This window comes from Natrix helvetica (assembly GCF_964273705.1).
Source record: "Natrix helvetica genome assembly, chromosome: 1".
Taxonomy (NCBI): domain Eukaryota; kingdom Metazoa; phylum Chordata; class Lepidosauria; order Squamata; family Natricidae; genus Natrix; species Natrix helvetica.
This window is the reverse complement of record NC_138548.1, coordinates 125473197-125492860: the sequence shown is the minus strand read 5'-3', so window position 1 is coordinate 125492860 and position 19664 is coordinate 125473197. Positions and strand designations below refer to the sequence as shown.

General features: G+C 46.3%; 1 protein-coding gene across 1 annotated transcript in view; it reads left to right on the top strand.

The window, feature by feature from the left end:
• Window positions 1-9275, top strand: part of ASIC4 (acid sensing ion channel subunit family member 4) — a 98603-nt gene extending 89328 nt beyond the window's left edge. Inside the window, exon 10 of the mRNA XM_081939846.1 lies at window positions 7377-9275. Coding sequence (XP_081795972.1) covers window positions 7377-7496 — 120 coding nt within the window. The 3' untranslated portion in view covers window positions 7497-9275. The remainder of the gene's footprint in view (window positions 1-7376) is intronic.
• Window positions 9276-19664: the final 10389 nt, after the last annotated feature.

Sequence of the window (19664 nt, the reverse complement as noted above, 5' to 3'; positions counted from 1 at the left end):
ACTGATTTTCTCATTTTACAAAGACTCAGGAAGGCAGCAGCAGGGAGGAATTTCAGGAACACCCCCCCCCCCAAAGGCAGTCGGGAAGAAAGACGGGATTTTATGCAAGCCTATTCTAGCCCTGCAAATCCTGGAGCTGGCTCTCTGTGTGTTTTGCATAAGGGAAGCAAGCCCTCCTGTGTTGCCCTGCTGGCCTATAATCTTAACGTGAACATGTTGGGGAATGAGTGGCATAGACCATATGCCTGCCTGGTGTAAGCTGATCCACTGCTACATCCAATATCTCAAGCGTCTGATGTGCTATAAAGATAAAATACAGCCGGCAAAGGCATTTGAAGGCTCATCAAACGTGCCAAGTTTTAGCTGGCTCTGGAGCTGTCGGATGAGGAATATCTAATTAGCAGCTGACTTTACTTTTAATTTCCTGCTGCTGCCAACGTTTAAGTCAATAAAAAACGAGAAATCTTTGAATGCAACATGGTTGCAGTACGAGCTGTAAATAAAGCCACAGCTTGAAAAGTGCCCCAAATGAGCCCTCAGGCAGTGAAAAGCCCCCTGCCCCTCATTCCCCTGCCCACCATTGAATGAGTTACTTGGTTACCACTGGACCTCTGAACATGCCTCCCAAAGACCAGAAGGGGAAGGCTGTTCTCATTGTAGGGCAGTGGGTGGGGGTGGGGGGAGAGAACAAGGAGCAAGAACATCATTTTCTATTGCACTGAAGGCGCTATGGATTTACGGACTTAAACCCAGACCCAATTTCTTTGGAAGGAGTCCTTGTTCTTGGCTCAGTTCTAGACTTGAAAGCTGCAGCTGATGATGTCAATGCTGCCATTGTATGAGGTTCCTGTGGGAGCCTTACAATGAGATGGGTCTTCCCTTCTTTTTTCTCACACTCAGGTTGACTCCATGCGAGTCAGCCTTGAAGGGATAGGAATTTAGCCAGAGCTCTTTAATACTGTCCTACAATTGATTGTTTGGAGGATAACAGGACAACTCCCCAAAACATCTGGGCAAGATTTCAGGTTTTTAATCCGTTGCTCTCTGTACATCTATGTTGGAGAAGGGATACCTGTTATAGTAGCTACATAGTCGCGTATTTGTGTATTGTTTCAGTTTTGATTTTCTATTTGGGATGTGCTCAGGTTTATACAAATCAAAACGACAGCCCAGAGCGCCAAGATAAAGCTTATACTTGATTTACGCACAGAAAGTCCTTTGTTCCCTCTCCCACACTTTCTGGCTTAAAATACAGAGGCTGTTTTCGGAGGCTGAATTTGGGTAGGTTCCAACTGGTGGTAAGGGAGCATACAGCCAGGGGTGTTGGAGATCTGACAGTAAGGGCAGTTGGGAGGAAGGATGAGCAAGGGAGCAAGGTCTGTCTGATGGTATTGGCTGGTTGTAATCTCCAACCAAGTGCCTTTGAGTGTTACTGGGTCTTCAGTGACTTGCAACTCCGGGTATTTTTTTTCCTTTCTTTCTTGTAAACTTGTATGCAAGAAATTTCAACAATTTCTCCATTTCCCCAAATGGGTGTGAGACCAGAGATTTCTTATGAGAAAGGGGGTTTCTCTCCCCCACCCCCCAATTTTTCACCTCTATTTTGCAAAGCAGGCTTTTTCCCCCCAATGCAAAATGATAAAGTCCTGTTCTTGATGGGGAATTTTCTTTCCCTCCCAGTTTCTCTCTCTCTTCTCCTTCAGTTAGATATATGTCAAGGGCGATCACCCAGAATGAAAAGAGAGAAAACGTGGGGGATCCTGTGCCTGGCCATATCCCCATCAATGCTCTGTTATACACATTTCCCCTGATTGCCCAACACAGACACCCCAGAGGTTCTGAGTTGCCCCCTCAGCCTTTTGCAGACTAAACATGATGGAATAGCTCAGAGCAGAGTAGATGAGACAGAGTAGATTTATGTTAGTGGGCAAAACCTCCAAGTTGGACGATGCCACAGATGCCGCCAATCAATACCTATCAATAGTAAGCAGTCAAAATAAGCTCCAACCTGCCTGGCTGCATAGCCACAGCACCACCTGGTGGGTGCAGGTGGCACGTAAAGCAGCAACGGTTCTGTTTCTTATGTAGAGAGAAATAACGATGGGGATCCATTAAATGCCAGTGCAGCATATTTAAGAGCTAAGGTCACCTCATTCCAATCTACTGCTGATCCTTCTCCTACTTCTCCAACTCCATCTTCAAAATCCCTTTTTACATGAAGCTCTTTTACATGAGTGTGCAGGGAGACACAGGACGTAGTACCAGTCCAGGGGTGGATTCACTTACTTTCCCTACTGGTTCGCAAATGTGAGCGCTCCCTCTTGCTTTGCTTGTACACGTGACCTTCTGCGCAGGCACAGAAGGTCGTGCATTATGTCGGGGCGGGTGTGCGGAGCCTCCTGCAGCAGCTACTACCAGTTTCCCCAAACTGGAGAGAACTGGCTGAATACCACCTCTGCACCAGTCCTAAGAGCCACTGGTCATATTCCTGAGATTTCAAGAATGGATCTTCAAAGGCAAAGCTTTGGTGCAGCCTCTCCAAGCAGTTACTGCAGTTGCGAGGAACAGCAGTTCTGCCTTCTCAGGTCCCGTTCTCACAAATGCAACATAAGATGCTGGCACAAATTGTCTTTCTTTGTCGTCTCAATGGACTGTGTATATGCTTGTATTTCAATACTTTTTTGGGGATGCCCTATAAGAAATGTATGATGTATTGGATCTTTGAGAAGTTAATTCTGCTTCCCCCCCCCGCCTTACTTGGTAAAACTATTTCAGGCTGTCATGTTTTTAAATCCACGACAGCGCTTTCTCTTTTATCTGATCAGGATGATCAAGGACTGGAAACCCAGCTGCATGGAGGGAGTATAAGGAATCTGGGCATGTTTAACTTGCAAAAGAGAAGATTAAGGAGTGGTACGATAATGGCCTATAAATATCTAAAAGCTGTCACATGCAAAAGAGAAATTTATTCTCTGTTGAAACTTAGAACAGGACGATAACCAATAAATTGAAATTAAAAGCAAAGAGACTTAAACTGAGGATCAGGAGGAGTTTTCTGAATATCAATGCTGTTAAGCAGTGGAACTGTCTGCCTAGCAACCCCCTGACTGGAGGTTTTGTAAGGAGACTGGATTGACATCTGCTGAGGCGACCCAGTGGATGTGGATAAGGTGCCGGCCAGTGGTGGGTTGCAGGCGGTACGCCCTGGTACTGGCGTACCGGAGCCTGCCTGGAGCACCGGATACCGTTCTGGTACGGTCAGTGGTGGGTTTCAAATTTTTTGGAACCTACTCTGTGGGTGTGGCCTCCTTTGTGGGAGTGGCTTGCCGGCCATGTGACCTGGTGGGAGTGGCTTGGCAGTCATGTGACCAGGTGGGCATGGCTAACTTGGAAAATGTGGTGAAACTCACTTAACGATGCTCTTGCTTAGCAACCAAAATTTTGGGCTCAATTGTGGTCATAAGTTCTTTTTCTTTCTTTCTTTCATCTCATTCTCCCACTTTCTTTTTTTCTTTTTCTTTTTCTCTCTCTCTGGCTCTTTGTCTCTCTCTCCCTCTCTCCCTCTCTGTCTCCCTCTGTCATTTTCTCTGGGTGTCTATCTGTCTGTCTCTCTCTCTGTATCTCTGTCTCTCTCTCCTCCTTCCCCCATCTCTGTCACTCTGTGTGTGTGTGTCTGTCTGTCTCTCACTCACTCTGTGTGTGTGTGTGTCTGTCTCTGTCTCTCCCTCTGTCTCTCTCCCCTCCCTTCCTCTCTCTCTGTCACTCTGTGTATGTGGGTGTGTCTGTCTCTCACTCATTCACTTAATCACTCACTCTGTGTGTGTCTCTCTATCTTTCTCTCCCTCCCTCCCCCTCTCTGTCTCTCTGTCTCTCTCTCTCTCTCTGTGTCTGTCAGTCTCTCTGATTCCCTCCCTCACTCCCTCTCTCTGTCTGTCTGTCTGTCTCACTCACACACACTGTGGTCACCTTGTTGAGTGTTCCAATCACATTTGAAACACTCAACAACTGGCTTGCATTTATGGTATTTTGCAGCATTCTGCAGTCATAGGACCAAAATATATGCTTTTAACCATATATTTTGGTCCTATGACTGCAGAATGCTGCAAAATACCATAAATGCAGGCCAGTTGTTGAGTGTTTCAAATGTGATTGGAACACTCAACAAGGTGACCACAGTGTGTGTGTGTGTGTGTGAGTGAGACAGACAGAGAGAGAGAGAGAGGAACAGAGAGGGAGTGAGAGAGGGAATCAGAGAGAGACTGACAGAGTCTGACAGAATCAGAGAGGTACTTTAACTACCTGGCAGCGGCGTTTTTCCTTGGGGGGCTCCTCAGAACATCCCAAGACTTCGGAGGGAAGCCTCCAGCCCGGAGCAGGAGCAAAGCCCCTTTTCCAACTGGCCTTTCCTCGCTTGGAGGGCTTTGGAGGGAAGCTTCTGCATAAGCCCGGCCGAGTGACAACAAGTTCCCACCGTTACGAAGCCTCAGAGGCTGTAATTTTCTGAGCTGTGCGCGCCCACCTGTTTTCCACGGCGTGGAGCAGCAGCGAGGTTTGTGTGGCCGGCAATCACTCCAAATGCCATCCGGGAAGACGAGGAACGCGAGGGGGGACCGTTGACGGCCTCCGCAATCATCGCTCGCCTCGCAGAGCCTCGCTGCTGCTCCACGCCGTGGAAAACAGGCGCGCGCACAGCTCAGAAAATTACAGCCTCCGAGACTTCGTAACGGCGGGAACTTGTTGTCACTCGGCCGGGCTTATGCAGAAGCTTCCCTCCGAAGCATTCTGAGCCTCGGAGGCTGTAATTTTCTGAGCTATGCGCGCGCGCCTGTTTTCCACGGCATGGAGCAGCAGCGAGGCTCTGCGAGGCGAGCGATGATTGCGGAGGCCGTCAACGGTCCCCCCTCGCGTTCCTCGTCTTCCCGGATGGCATCCTGAGTCATTGCCGGCCACGCAGAATCTCGCCGCTGCTCCACGCCGTGGAAAACAGGCGCGCGCGCACAGCTCAGAAAATTACAGCCTCCGAGACTTCGTAACGGCGGGAACTTGTTGTTACTCGGCCGGGCTTATGCAGAAGCTTCCCTCCGAAGCGTTCTGAGCCTCAGAGGCTGTAATTTTCTGAGCTGTGCGCGCGCGCCTGTTTTCCACGGCGTGGAGCAGCAGCAAGGCTCTGCGAGGCGAGCGATGATTGCGGAGGCCGTCAACGGTCCCCCCTCGCGTTCCTCGTCTTCCCGGATGGCATCCTGAGTCATTGCCAGCCACGCAGAATCTCGCCGCTGCTCCACGCCGTGGAAAACAGGCGCACGCGCACAGCTCAGAAAATTACAGCCTCCGAGACTTCGTAACGGCGGGAACTTGTTGTCACTCACCCGGGCTTCTGCAGAAGCTTCCCTCCAAAGCCCTCCAAGCGAGGAAAGGCCAGTTGGGAAAGGGGCTTTGCTCCTGCTCCGGGCTGTAATTGCGCCTATGTTTTCCACGGCGTGGGGCCGTGGCCAGAAGACAAGGAACAGCAGTGGCGGCGGGGAGTCAGCCCCGATGCAAAAAAACGCCAAGGGGGCGGGGCCGGAAATTACTTCCGGGTTCATTCTTCAACCGGATCGCGCGATCCAGTGCAATCCGGTAGAAACCCACCACTGGTACGGTGCTCTGGAGGGCCCACCCACCCACCTGAACTCCTTACCGGTCTTTTAAGTACAGCGCCTGCACGACGCTCTACTGAGCAGCTGGAGCGTAGCAAAGGCTCACGGAGGAGCTAAGATGCTTGCGCACATTCATGTGGCCGCCGCCGGACCTGTTCCAACCAAAGCGGTTGGAACGGGATCCGGAACCCACCACTGGTGCCGGCCTAGCAACAAGGAGATGGTGAGTCCTAGGCCTTCCCTTAGCATGAAAGCTGGCTGGGTGTCTTTATCAACCCAACCCTCCTCATAGGGTAGTTGTTGTGGGGAAAATAGGCAGGAACAATAGGTATGTTCATTGCCTTCAGTTCTATATATTTTTAAAATCAGGATAAAAATCTAATAATAGGTGTCACGCACGCACACTTCTGAAAAATACATGAATTATTCTGAAGATAGGCAATACAGAAGGGGCCTCGGTAGTCCCACACATCTCTTTAAAACTCTTAAGGCTTCATCTACCCTCAAATTATAACAGTTGATGCAGGATCTCAACGACTTTCTTGGTTGAAAATCCCACTAACCCTGAAATTACTATTTAATCAACCTAAATTTTTCCCACTAACCTTACTTATCCCTTCCCCTGAGTGCTTTCCTGATCTTCCTCATAAATTTTCTTTTTTTGGAAAACAACCATCCCTTGTTTCAGAGTTCACGGGTTCTCTCTGAATTTGATGGTGTGAAACCTGCCAAAGTAGAGCTTTTCCCTGTGAGGCTATCATTTAATTTCGTTTGTTAAATCACACAGGGCATAGTATGTTCTCAACCATTTTATAGTCAAACTAACTAGTAATTATATCTGGAATTTTAAACTCATTTCAGGTGATGGAGTGTGGCATTTTTCCAAGCCTATATTCTTGCTCCATTGGGTCTCTCCCGTTCTTGCAGTTCCATTTTAAATCTTTGAGGGAAATGCAAATTTAACAGAAGTGGGAGAAGGGAAGGTGGAACATAGAGGGATAATGAAGCAGCACTGGAAATGATGAATGTTACTGGAGGTTGAGCAATGAGAAAATTGACCCAAGCAAACTAATAAAAGAAAGTGGTATAGAGTGAAGGCCTATTTCCAAATCAGGGTGCCATTTAAGAGTGGCTATTTGTCACATGGATCATAACTCTAGCTTCTATCTAAAATCCATTGTCTCCTCCTCTATCATGTATCTGTCTGTCTACCTATGTCTGTCTGTCTCTCTCTCTCTCTCTCTGTGTGTGTGTGTGTGTGTGTCTCCCCCTACCTACCTACCTACCTATCATCTACCTCTTTCTATCTATCATCTATTTATCATATTTAAGAACTGCCCATCTCCCTCATAAAGGGACTCCGGTGGTGTACAGTATTATTGATCTACAGCTTCCACTGTCCTGTACCATGTAAGGTCTAGGCTTGATCTGATGAAATTTGAGTTCAACCACATCTGGAAGATCATCATTGCTTATCTCTAGTGATGGGGTGTTATCCCTTTACTCTGCGTTGCCTCTCTTTTCTGCATTGTTCAGCAACATAGAAGAGGGGAAGCTTAATTTTGACACCTTGTGGGGGTTTTTTTGAAAAAATAATTCTTTGTTTACCCACATGTTTCTTAGAGAGGGTCACTTTGATAAAATCTGCCTGCATCTCTTGCAAGCTTCTCTAATGTTGATCCTGGGATGAAGTTGCTGGGAAGATATGAACGAATGCTGTTCTCTTGTTTTCTCTTGCAGAGCTCCTGTGAGACCTTGGGCCGTCACTCTGAGGGCACCTACCCCACAGGCCTCCTGCCTAACCACCACCATCGCCACCACTATTCGCCCCAGGGGGTCTTCGAAGACTTTGCTTGCTAGTCCGACTCCCACATAGGGGAGAAGGGCTGCTAGAGGGGCTTTGGGCCCAGCACATTCCACCCGTGCTGATGACCCTTCCTAGTCGACCCCAGGCCAACCTATGTCCTCCCACTCCCTAAGGCTTTCCAAAAGCATCTTACACTTTTCACCCCTCCCCCCCCCAACCCTGGCCCTTCTCTAAGAATCGGTGCCCTCCCTCCCATACCGAAGCACACAGAGGCAGGCTGAACTGCCAAAGTCAGGGAGGCCTCCGTGCAGCTCCAGCAATTTGAAATAAGCTCGGGGCAGTCGGCGCTCACCCTCAAAGTAGGAGGAAGGACACTGGGGGAAATGGAGCATGCTGGAGAGTTGAAGTGTCTTCTCAAGAAAGAGAAGCCAAATTCTCCCGGGGCCCAGTTGGAAGGGACAAGACTGACCAGTCAATTGCTTACAAGCCTCTGTAGCCAAACCTCTTCTGGCTGCAGGCTCCACTTGGGGGGGAAATGTTTTCTTTGTAGCATTTCTCACTTGACCCTCCCTTTCCCTCCAGCATTCGTATGCCTGTTTTTGCGCCCATCCACCCCACCCCACCCTTTGCCCACATCCAGACATGCATTACCCTAGTCCAAACACGTTACATGCACACAGAGGTGTCTCAGGGCAGAAATCAGGTTCTCTCTCTCTCTCTCAGTATCTGCTGTTTGGCAGTGCCATGTCCCTGTTGCTCACGCATTGCTGCCCACACCGGGACTGTGTGTCCCACAACAGGGTTCAAGATCACAAGTCCTGCTCTTTCAAGGGAGATCCAGGCTATTTGCCTTTAGTGTACAGACTCTGGCCTGTTACCTCAAACCCCCCCCTCCCCTGCACCTTTCTTCCTCTTTCACAACTGTAAATGTGTACATAAGTGTTTGGGGCCTATGGTTTTTAGCCAGCCAGCCAGCCAGTCCTCCGTCATTGCAGCTGCCACCTGCTGGTGTCTCCAAGAACTGCTGGTGCTGTTAGGCACCTTAAGACATCAAAGCTCAGGTTCCCTCCAGGCCCAGCAGGAGGTGGCTGAACCCCTGAGTCTCCTCAGGGACTCCCTTCCCAGATGTACAGACTTCGCATCACCACAACTGTCCTTCCTTCCATCTGTCCCCTCTGTCCAAAAGCATCCAGGGTTCAAGTAGCAACATCCCTGGAAGAAGGATCTCTGAAGGCCCCTTGTAACACAGGGAGGAGTGAGGAGCTCCCACATCCCCTGTGATGCCAGTCTATGGGTTCAAAGCCCACAGGTTGTTGATATACGGGGACAGCTTCTCCTCCCAAAGTGTTGGAGAGGGGTGTGTGGCAAATCCTTGCTTAAAGTTACAGTAGATGAAACCACCCAATCACTTTCTGGGGCAAAGGATGCCCAGCCGTGGCCCTCAGATCCCAAGCAGCAAACCAGGAAGATCCTTACACCATTATAAAACACGTGCCCCATGCCTAGTCAAGTGTCCCCCACCCCATACTAACAAGGCGTTTTCAGAAAGGAAGGCAGCACTTGCACAAGAATATGCTGGAAATCCTCCTCTTGCTCCGATCTCTAGTGAGCACTAAGTGTCAAGGTATTTGAGAGGGAGCAGCCTAGGAAGCATAACATCCAAGCCATCCACCTGAAGAAGGGAACAGCCTTTGAGTGCAGTGGGATGGGATGCGGACTGCCGACCAGCCTTGGATCTTCCTGGGAAAGATCCCTCCTCCCATACCTTTACTGAGCGCAAGTCGCTGTTTTACACATGTATAAATTTCTCCCAATAAAGAGGCACAGGTAGAACACCAGATGTGTCTGTTGTGGCATCTTCAGCTAATCGACTTAAGCTAATAATGGGAATGCTGCCTTTTGCAATTTCTTCCCCTTCTACTTATTTTCTAATTTCTTCTTCTTTTCTAATTTCTCCTGCAAAGCTGTCTTACCATTTGAACAGCTGCATCTGTATCTCCAAATTGATCCACTCCAACTTGAGAAACATAATTAAGGGCTGCCCTTATTAATAACTGCTGGTTTTTGGTACAGGCAACTCCTGATGCTGCAACACTTTAAACAGAAGTCAAAGTGCTCTGTTTTTATTGTGTGACAGTTCAGAGCCAAGCTACAATGGACTGCAGGCTCCGGGTTTCATTCTAAGCAAAATATAACAAAAGGGTATGGTGCAGGGGTGAAATCCAGCAGGTTCTGACAGGTTCTGGAGAACCGGTAGCGAAACTTTTGAGTAGTTCAGAGAACCGGCAAATGCCACCTCTGGCTGGTCCCAGAGTGGGGTGAGAATGGAGATTTTGCAGTATCCTTCCCCTGCCAGGCCCACCAAGCCATACCACGCCGACCAGTGACATGCAGTCAGGTGAGGCAGGGGAGGCACAGCCTCACCACTGTCATCATGAAAAGAAAAAAAATGTAAAAGGAAAAAGGCGAGAGCTGAGGTCAGGCTGAGCTAGTTGCTGCCACACCGTGGATGACTCTGCTTAACTGTTTAAAAAAGCCTCTTAAAAAGCGCCCTCTACTATGAGGCAGGAGAACTGCATGCCTCATCTAGTCTGACTTTAGGCTTTTTATGATCACTCGAGCAGAGTTAAGCAAGGGTTAAAAGCCTAAATTTTCCTGACGTAGGTGAGGCACACTGTTCTCCTGCCTCATAGTAGAGGGCGCTTGTTTGGGCGGGGCTTCTCCAGAGGACCCGAGGCAAGAGCAGAGTTGAAATCCTCTCTGAAACAGCTGGAAAGGGTACGTGTAGGTCGGAGGGAGGGGGAGGAATTCAAATTTCATCCTCCTGGTGTGGGGCTTTGGGCAAAGGCTGGAGGGAAGTACTCTGGCTCGCTTGTGTTCTCCCTGGGGTGTAGTTTGATTGCAGGCAGAGCCACGTTGCCTTTTCAAACCTGTAATCAGTGAAGCTGGGCTGGATCCTTCTGGGGCTGGGGGAAAGTGTGTGTGCTCCAGTATGGCTCTTTGACTGGGTTCCTGCCTCCTCCTGTGGTCTCCTCACTGGTGCTCTTCCCTCCAATCCAACTTTGTGTGTGTGTGTGTGTGTGTTTGTTTGTTTGTTTGAGAGAGTGAGTGAGTGAGAGAGAGGAAAGGGAGCAGGAGAGATAGTCCAATACAACTTCTCTGTGTGTGTGTGTTTGTGTGTGTGTGTGTTTGAGAGAGGGGGAGGAAGGGAGAGAGGGAGGAAGGAGGGGACGGAAGAAGAAAAAGAAAGAAGGACACTTCTTTCGCAAAGGAGAAAAACAAATGCTGTCGTTTTAAATCGGAACTGAGCATGCCTGTCTGGAATTCTGGGAGTTGAAGTCCACAAGTCTAAAAAAATTTGAAACCCACCACTGTGTCAGTGCCTCACCAGCCATAAACTTCACCGCACGTCACTGACGCCCACCAAGCCACATCCACACAACCAGTAGTAAAAAAAAATTGAATTTCACAACTGGTATGGTGGGTACATTCTTTAACTTCACCAGAGTAATCAAGCTGCAAAACACAAATCCATATTTATGGAGAAAAGCTTTCTGATCAAAGGATTCCATTTTCAAGTTGAACCCCAAACATTTTCGATTTCTCAATTTCACAACACTTTTACAAGCTCTTGGAGTTTGTCCCCAGCCCAAACATGCCAGATTTGTATTACTCTACTGGTCATTACAGGCTTCCCCCACCCCAAAAAAAATCATAAAGAGCTTCCTAGCCTCTTTGTTCTTTGCAATCTTCATTCCTCGGGGTTTCCTACAAAAAGCAAAGCATGTGTTTATTTAAAGATTGCACCGTAGGGGTGTTTGAGGCTTTCTTCAACTATCTAGAGTAATAAAATATATACCACAGTGGAGGAAGATAATATATCATAAATTACCATTATCATAATCCTGTTTCCAAAACCATTTTCCCAAGCCAGATCCACTGCCCTAATGCCATTTAGGTACTATCAGTTCCAAAATTAGTTTTAGATTGTCACCAGCAGAGGGCAGCAGAATTATTTCTTATACTCCTGGAAACTGGCAGGAAACTTACCTTGTCCCCAATAAAGAGCTAATTGGGGACAAGGTAAAGCCAACATGCTTGTGACCCAAGGGGAACACTAGTTAACCTGGAGTGAATATGAACTGTGAACTGTAGGAAGTTATCACCCAGCCCTCTCCCAGAAAAATGAAATATCCTAGGAAATATTGAAAAGGCAGAATATTACATTTCCCTGGATGTGAAAAGGAAAAAAAAACATATTTAAAGAGAGAATAGCTCCCTGTAGCTTCCTGCCTCCACCCACTTTGTCAATGGGCCATTAAGGTGGCCAAGCCAGTCCCTTTACATAATAAAGAGTTCTTCCCCCCAACTCCAGAGTGATGGGATTAAGGCATGATAATATTGGCCCTTTACCCAACTCCCCACATGGCATCTGAGAACTCAACCAAACCTGGATTCAAAATGCAGCCTGGAGAGTTGCCCCTGCATGGCCCCATGGGAGTCTGACAACCAATCAGAAGACAAGCTCAAGATCAAAGGCCAGAGAGGGCATAAAACCAGGGACTCAGCATCTCAGTCTTCTCTTCTTCTCCACCAACATTGAAGCATGTGATCACCTTTTCTGTTCAGGACTCAAGCCATGTGGTCCTGTCCACCATTAAAACCATCTTTCCAAGCAGCCTCCATGTCTCCAGTGTCTTTTTCCCCACTTGGAACCGAACCCAGAAGGACATTTCTTTCAACAGAACAAAAGGAGAACTTATGTTTGCCTGTGTGGTTTTCAGGCACCACAGCCAGAAAAACATCATGGTTTGTTCTTTTAAATCTGGTTGCTGTTTCTCCCAAACTCCAAAACTTTTGACAATAGTTCCTGCTCTTTATTATTCTTAAAACCACACAGATCAAGATCAAGAGTTATTTTCAGGGAAGGCTTTTCTCACACTTCGTGCTACCTCAGCCACCAACTTTTACCAGGGGATGGAATTATCTGCAATTAGAATTGTCCTTTAAGTTTCCCTACCATTTCTCCCATTTATATTCTCAATTGCAAAAATCCAAATGAGGGAAAGGGAACAACTGTGAAATGCCTTTGGCCAGTAGCCTGAAGAGCCCTCTTCTGGAAGCACTGCTGTGTCCTAAAAGATGTTGCTGCCTGGCAGGGCTTCTAGAAAATTCCTGCACCCCATGCTCACTTTTGAATGTGCTGCTTCCATGAAGAAAGTGTTGTTCCTACCACCACGAGTGGTGAATGTTGCCTTGTTACACCTAATCTCAGTTGGTTTCCCCCTGGAGAAATGATCTTGACTTCAGCTCCTTCTTTCCCTCTCTCTGACAGAAAATCTTTGGGTTCCTTCAAGCCTATTTGTACAGATGACATTCTTAACAATGTAAAAATCCCTATTCATTTATTTATGTATTTATCTGAATGTACAAGTTTATTGGGAAAGGTATGCTAAAAGTTACACTATAGAAATTGACTAGAGTAATATATTCTACTATCCGGAATGCTGTGTATCCCCAACAAGCAGTTGCAAACGTTGGTCAAAATCTCAGAAGTAATACAGTCATAAAGGGTGGAGAGGAAGAAATAGAATAGAATAGAATTCTTTATTGGCCAAGTGTGATTGGACACCCAAAGAATTTGTCTTTGGTGCATAAGCTCTGAGTGTACATAAAAATACATTCATCAAAGATCATAAGATACAATGCTTAGTGATGGTAATAGGATACTAAATAAGCAATCAAATCATACTAGGAAACTAAATAAAACAATATAAATCATAAAGATACAAGCAACGAGGTTATAGTTATATGTTGGGGGAGATAGGTAATAGGAAGGATGAGAAGAATAACAGAAAATAGTTTGATAATGTTATGGAAATTAGTTGTCTAGCAGAGTGATGGAATGCGGGGGAAAACTGTCTTTGTGTCTAGTTGTTCTTGTGTGCAATGCTCTATAACGTGGAAGTTGAAACAATTTATGTCCAGGGTGTGAAGGGTCTGTAGATATTTTCAGAGCCCTCTTTTTGACTCGTGCAGTATACAGGTCCTCAATGGAAGGCAGGCTGGTAGCAGGTCATGGAGTCCAAAGTGATCCTAAACCAGAATGCTCTAGAACAGGGGTATCAAACTCACGTCATCACGGTGGTGTCATGTGATATATAGGGACTTCCCCCCTCCCTTCACTAAACCGGGCATGGGCAAGGCCAGTGCGTGACGTATCCAGCCTGCAGATCAGGAGTTTGACAGCCCTGCTGTAGAATGATTGCAGCAAATTCAGGACTGTAGAATTATCTGTTTTGACCTTAGCAGAAACAAGAAATGGACTTCTTGTCCCGAAAAACCCCTCTTTATTTATCTCCTGAGAATTAATGGCATTCACACACCAAAAAGTCCAGGCAATAGTCCTTCAAAGAGTTAACTGCAGTAACAGACCTTATCAGTTTCTTGAGATAATTATCAGGCTGGGAGCTTCCAGCCCCAAAGCTGTAAATTAAGTTCTGGCAAGCAGTCTCTGAGGCACAAAACATGAGGAGCCAAATCTTCCGAAATCCAAACAGTTGTCTCCTATGACCACCACTCCCCTTTCCTTCTATTTATTCCCCAGCCAGGGAGGGGCCATTCAGCGTCCACGTGCGCCTTGCTTCCTGAGTTGACTCCTTGTCCTCAGTTGTTCTCCTCTCCTAACAGCTCTGCGCATACGCACATCTGAAACAGGCCCCAGCTGTTCTTCCTCCCCACTTATCTCAGCTTCCGTAGGCAGCTGCCTCTCCACTGGCTGGGATATGTCAGACGGCGCTGGCTCTATCTCTGCTTCTGGTGCAGAGCATCCATCAGAGCCTTTCCCAGACTCCACAACTGGCCCACGTTCTTCCCCAACCTCCTCATCATCCGAGTCTGCCGACTGGCAGCTAGCGGGCCACAACATTATCTAAACAAAACAACAATCCCTTTCCAATGATCATTTGCTAACCAAAACCATTTGATAGAACTAGTACCAGCCCCATTGTAGTCGGGTCAGGTGTGTATATGCAGGCATGCATTCTTATAAGAGTCGTATGTTACCTCAATCCCTGACCCCCATATTCTGCTCTTATGGGCAGGTTGAAGGAATGAGGCTGTTTTGGCATGCCTGGGACTCTGTTTACATGCCATGCCCCTAAGGAAAGGAAATACCTAGATTTGCCACCCTCCTTCCTTGAATTCCCTTTATAGTCCCCCAATTGTATGTCTGGCTGTCTTCTATTCATGCCACCCTTACCTGGTGCTGCTTTTCCCTAAGACCTGTCTTATCCCCCCCCCCCCAAATGGATCCAGGGAGGCACTGCCCAGTCACCCATCGCTATGTCTCTGCCTTAAGGCTGATCAGGATTGTTCTAATGCCAATGCCACATCCTGCCAAAGTAGGAGCAAACATGCAGGGGTTTTTGCATTATGCAGCTGCTGGTGGTTTTTCTAAACATCCCTAAAGCAGAGTCCCTCTGCGTAAAAATACCTGCAGGGGAGAGAATCCCAGATGCCTCACCCAAGGGCTGGAAAATCCCTCTCTCTGTTCCCTGGTCACAGGCAGCAGAGATATTCCCCAATGTGTAATATAATGTGTCAATCCAAATAGGCCTCAGAGGAGAAGCTCCTGAAATGGAAACACTAAGTAAGCAATGAGTTCTGTTGGTAAAGCCAGTAATCCTTGCCCTTTTTTTATAATTTCCAAAGTGAAATGAACTGTTTAATTGGACCTATATTAAAGTAATCCTATTTATCTTGGGAGAAAGCCATATTTATGCAAAAGGAATTTAAGATGACCCTTCCTCCCAAAAGAAAAAAAAACGCACTTCCACTCCTTATCCTCATGTTTTAACATCAATCATTTGTGAACAAATTAATCTTTATTTCAGGTAAATGCAGTATGTTTATGATATTTGCAAGTGGGATGCGATGGCTCAGTGGCTAAGACGCTGAGCGTGTCGATCAGAAAGGTCGGCAGTTCAGTGGTTCGAATCCCTAGTGCCGCATAACGGAGTGAGCTCCTGTTACTTGTCCCAGCTTCTGCCAATCTAGCAGTTCAGAAGCATGTAAAAAGGCAAATAGAAAAATAGGGACCACCTTTGGTGGGAAGGAAAGAGCATTCCGTGCGCCTTTGGTGTTTTGTCATCCTGGCCACATGACCACGGAGATGTCTTCGGACAGTGCTGGCTCTTTGGCTTTGAAACGGAGATGAGCACCTCCCTCTAAAGTCAGGAACGATTAGCACATATGTGCGAGGGGAACCTTTACCTTTAAGATATTTGTGCAATTCTTCATTCTAATCACTTTTCAAACCTCAACGTACAGCTGTCTGCCTCATACACATTTGTGTGCGTTAATTTAAAATTCAGAACGGCTTCCTTCCAGGTAAGGAAAGTATCCCGATGCATAGTGTAAATGATCATAAACAATGCTTTCCTAAACATAACAATAAACGAGGTTATCAAGCTAAGTTATCAAGTAAAATATTTCCATTCATTATTTCTTGCCATGAAATCACATGCAGGAGCATGGAAGACAAAGTGAGTACTCACTACTAAACAATGATTTACTAGTAGTTACAGATCCTTTAAAAATATTAATTTGTTCCAAGAAATCTCAGATTCTGGGTTAGAATATCTGGAGCACAAACAGTAGACTGGGGTGGGGAATGCAAATTTGAGGAGGGCTTATACCCACAAAGCAGAGGTGCTGTCATTGCTCATTCCTATTCTGCCTGGATAAGTGACTGTCAGTTTGCTGAAGAAAAGCAGGGAGGAAAACCTGCCCCACTGTCTGATTGGGCTACTACAGCCTTGTCTACACAAGCCATACAAAGCTTAGTCTTAGAATATGCTCCAGGTTCTGCTTATACAGGCCTTGCTGCTTGCACACTCAAAGCTGGCTCTTTGTCAGAACTTGTTCCCATCCTGTCTGATAAGACAGCAACCCCAGGAAAAAAATGCCCAGAGAATGGCTTGATGGCTTATTATGCTTGCAAAGATAGATGCAGAAAGGAAGGAAGGAAGGAAGGAAGGAAGGAAGGAAGGAAGGAAGGAAGGAGAAAGAGAAAGGAAAGAAAGAAAAAGAAAGAAAGAAAAAAACAAATTTCTACAATTATGCAAAATTAAGGAGATTCATCTTTTCCAATAAAAAATATGGCTTTGAATTCTCCCCCCCCCCCAATAGAACATGCTTATTTTATAAATAGGTTCTGTCAAGGTTTTACAAAACATTTAATAGTTAGAATTAAATGGTAAATAGTAAATATATAAGTGTTGTTATAAGGTATAAAGTAGATAAGTATACTAATAAAAATGCATGTATAAATATAAATCAATCATGCTGTGCAGCCAGATGGACAGCAAACAATTAAACAAGCAAACAAACAAATACATTTACTTCTTATCAACCCTATCTCCTATTAAATCTGGACTTATAGTCATGGGCAGCTATTGTATATGTGATGGGGAGAGACCTGGACCATTGAATGGCCAAGAGTCAAACACGACTGAATGGATAACATCATCATCATTATATGTGTGAAAGCCAGGGGTGGGGTTCCTGCCAGTTCTAACCTCTTCTATAGAAAAGGCTCCACAAATCTGCAGTGCCGTTTAGAACCGGTTCCAGCTCCCTCCCCCCGCCCGTCCACACATCATCAAGATGAAGAGCGAGAGGAGGAATTCTGGGAGTTGAAGTCCACAAGTCTTAAAGCTGTCAAGTTTGAACACCCCTGGGGGTTTTTTTCTAAAGGGTTAGGGGTGCAATGGTCTTGTAACTTGACAGCTTTAAGACTTACATGCTTCAATGCCAGAGTTCCTGAGCCAACATGCCTGGAGGAGGAATTCTGGGAGTTGAAGTCCACAAGTCTTAAAGCTGTCAAGTTTGAATACTCCTGGGTTTTTTTTTCTAAAGGGTTAGGGGTGCAAGGATCTTATAACTTGACAGTTTTAAGACTTGCACACTTCAATGCCAGAGTTCCTGAGCCAACATTTTGGTTGCTAAGCAAGAGCGTTGTTAAGTGAGTTTCACCACATTTTACAAGTTGGCCATGCCCACCCAGTCATGTGGCTGGCAAGCCACTCCCACAAAGCAGGCCACACCTACAGAAGAGATTCTAAAAAAATTTGAAACCCACCACTGGTGTGAGTGCATGGCAGTGCATCATCTCAAGGGGGCAGAGTGCAGAGGTGGGTTGCTAATTTATTTACTACTGATTCGGGCACCCTTCTGCGCTCACGACGCTTCTGCACATGCACAGAAGCGTCTGGGCGGAGCTTCCCACCACCACTACTACCAGTTCAGCTGATCCGGGCCAAACTGGGAACAACCCACCTCTGGCACAGTGGCACCCATTCAAGGAGTGGAGGGGGCATCTTAAGGCACTGGCCTGTCAGTTGGGCCTCTGCAGCAGGACTGCTACCCATCCTTGCTTCTTACTGCTTTTTTGTTTAAGAAATAACAAGCTGCTTTTCAAAATAAAACATCTCATTCACAAATAATAAAAGCAAAAATGTCCCAGATAATGTTAACCTCAAAGTTCCACTATGGAATAGTAGGGAAAGCCCACGGAGATTAAGAATTTCTTATGGCCAATAATAACAAAGTAGGAGTTATTCTAGAGAAAGTGTTTCAAAGTAGGTGGGAAGGTCCCACCAAGAAGAATTTCTCCTTCCATTAACCATAAAACAGTAACATCTTCTTTTACACACACACAAATAGGTCTCCTCATAAGTCAGAAGCTCCAGTTCTTCTCTCACCACTAATTGATCTTTTCTTTACATTTCCCAGCAGTCGTATCAGTGGTGGGTTTCAAATTTTTTTAGAACCTCTTCGGTAGGTGTGGCCTGCTTTGTGGGAGTGGCTTGCTGGCCATGTGACCGGGTGGGAGTGGCGTGCCAGCCATGTGACTCTAACCTCTATAGAAGAGGTTAGAACTGGCAGGAACCCACCCCTGGGAACACAGCACTATTCTTCACTGGCAATGGAGAATGGGGTGTTTTAGAATGGGAACCCTGCCACCAATGCACGAAGACATGGGCAGGACACCCAAGAGAGAGGTACAAGATCAAGAGCAGAAAGACAGAGTACTAACAAAAGAAAATATCTGTAGTTTGGGATTGAACTCTGGAGTCCTTTGTGCCCTCTGAGCACTGTTGTTTTTGTGCAGAGATTTCATTACTTGTCTAGGTAACAACATCAGTGCTTCTGATGACGTTACCTAGCCAGGTAATGAAATGTCTTCACAAAATCAACTAAGCTGATAGAGCATCAAGAAGCTCCGCAGAAAAGCGGAGTTTTTAAACTACAAGCAGTGCATGACCACAGTGGAGCCCAACACTTCTGCTGTTAAGCAAGACAATTGTTGTTAAGTTGTTAACTGAGTTGTGCCCCACTTAACAACCTTAGTTCTGAGAACAGACCCCTACCAAAATGACCTTTTTTTTTGCCATAGTTGCTAAGAGAATCCTTGCAGTTGTTAAGTGAATCTGGCTTTCCCCATTGACTTTGCTTGTTGGAAGCCAGCTGGAAAGGTTACAAACGGTGGTGAAGTGACCCTGGGACAATGCAACAACCCAATTGTCAAACATCAAGATTTTGATCGTGTGATCATGGGAATTCTGCAATGATCTTAAGTGGGAAAACTGGTCATGGGTCACTTTTTTCAGGGTGCTTGTAACTTTGAATAATCACTAAACAAATGAAGGCAAGGGAGGGGGAGCTTGGGAATACAGTTTAGGAGGCAGGGGCTTGGCAGCACAAGGAAACAACAGCCAACAACTTAACCGCCAGGCATCAACACCCGAATCTGCATCTAAAAAACGACACACAACAGTCACCATATAAATACCACACACAGAACAACCCAAAGCACACAGAGAAGTTCCCTGAGGATGGGCTCCAGCATGAGTCCGAAAGCTCGGAAGACAAAACCTCTGGTCCCGGTGACCGACGCGGTCACAGGATCCTGCAACTAAACAAATGGTTGTACGTTGAGGATTATCTGTATATCCCTTGTCCCCCCCTTTTCTGTGATGTTGGATTGCAAACTGATTGGAAGCCCATATATAAACACAAGTTAAAATTCCTCATTTTTCATCCACACAACAAATGTGGAACTCATCAGGCCCAGCAGGCTTTCAGGCTGAATACTGTGTGTTTTTCCCTTTGCAGCCAGGACGACTGGTTTCGTTAAATGCCTGGCTGTGGTTTAG